The sequence below is a fragment of the Octopus bimaculoides genome, chromosome 13 (assembly GCF_001194135.2).
Source record: "Octopus bimaculoides isolate UCB-OBI-ISO-001 chromosome 13, ASM119413v2, whole genome shotgun sequence".
In the NCBI taxonomy this organism is placed as follows: domain Eukaryota; kingdom Metazoa; phylum Mollusca; class Cephalopoda; order Octopoda; family Octopodidae; genus Octopus; species Octopus bimaculoides.
The window spans coordinates 28,114,879-28,116,037 of record NC_068993.1 but is presented as its reverse complement, the minus strand read 5'-3'; the positions used below and the strand labels follow the sequence as shown (position 1 = coordinate 28,116,037).

At 40.7% G+C, this 1,159-nt stretch overlaps 1 protein-coding gene across 1 annotated transcript in view; it reads right to left on the bottom strand.

Moving 5' to 3' along the window:
- Window positions 1-745, bottom strand: part of LOC106877038 (tyrosine-protein kinase Btk29A) — a 158,697-nt gene extending 157,952 nt beyond the window's left edge. The window contains exon 1 of the mRNA XM_052972577.1: window positions 732-745. Coding sequence (XP_052828537.1) covers window positions 732-745 — 14 coding nt within the window. The remainder of the gene's footprint in view (window positions 1-731) is intronic.
- Window positions 746-1,159: the final 414 nt, after the last annotated feature.

Here is a 1,159-nt window from a genome sequence, read left to right as displayed (position 1 = left end):
CACACAAACATTTATATACACATATATATATATATATATATATATATATATATATACAATGGGCTTCTTTCAGTTTCGATCTACCTTATCTACTCGCTAGGCTTTGGTTGGCCCAAATCTGTAGTAGAAGACACTTGCCCAAGGTGCCACGCAGTGGCACTGAACTCAGAACCATGTGGTTGGGAAGCAAGCTTCTTACCACACAGCCATGCCTGCGCCTATATATACATACACACACACATATACATGTAAATGTCTTAAGAGAGAGATTGGGTGTAGAGGTATCAGAAGTGGTTTTCAGGAGGATGGGCTGCATTACTATGGTCATGTGGTGTGTGTGGGTGAGGACAGCTACGTGAAGAGGTGCTGATTGTTGAATATGAGTGGAACCTTCAGAAGCGAAATACCAGGAAAGACAGGATGAAATGGTGAAAAATAATCTCCAGTTGTTGAGCCTTTCAGATGGGATGATGGGAGACCCGGATGATTAGTGATTTGCTGTGTTTTGTAGCACCCATTCATCTAAGTAAAATTGAGGCTCAAAAATTTTATACCTGTGTTTCTGCACCCAATTTGTCCCTGACAGTTTTGTCCCCTACAACTCATTTTTTTAACCTATCCCTATATTATATCTTCCTAACATCTCTTCATTCTACTGTGTTCACTCTCTGCATTCTCCTTTTCTCCTTCTTTCCATCTCCCACTTTCCTTTCATTCTCTTACAAACTTACCTGCCCACACTCATCCTATTCAATCTTCTGTAGCACTTCATTTATATGCCCCTTCCTGTAGCTTGAAGGTACTCCATGACACATCTTATTCACCATCTTCACCTTTTCTTCTCTCTTCTCCTTTTCTTCTCTCTTCTCCTTTTCTTTTCCAGATGGTGTAGCCATTTATCTTTTCTACAACAGACATTTGTTTCTGTCTCTCAATCATATTATAACTACTCATCACCTGTCGCAAAGCCACCTTTCTTGATGCAACTCTCAACCTCATTTAAAGTCCTGCAAGTTAGTTGGTGACCCTACCAGTGCTGAAGCTACATAAAATGCACCCAGTACATTCTGTAAAGTGGTTGACTTAAAAAGGGCATCCAGCTGTTGAAACCATGCCAAAGCAGACAGTAGAGCTTGGTGCAGTCTTCTAACTTTGCCTG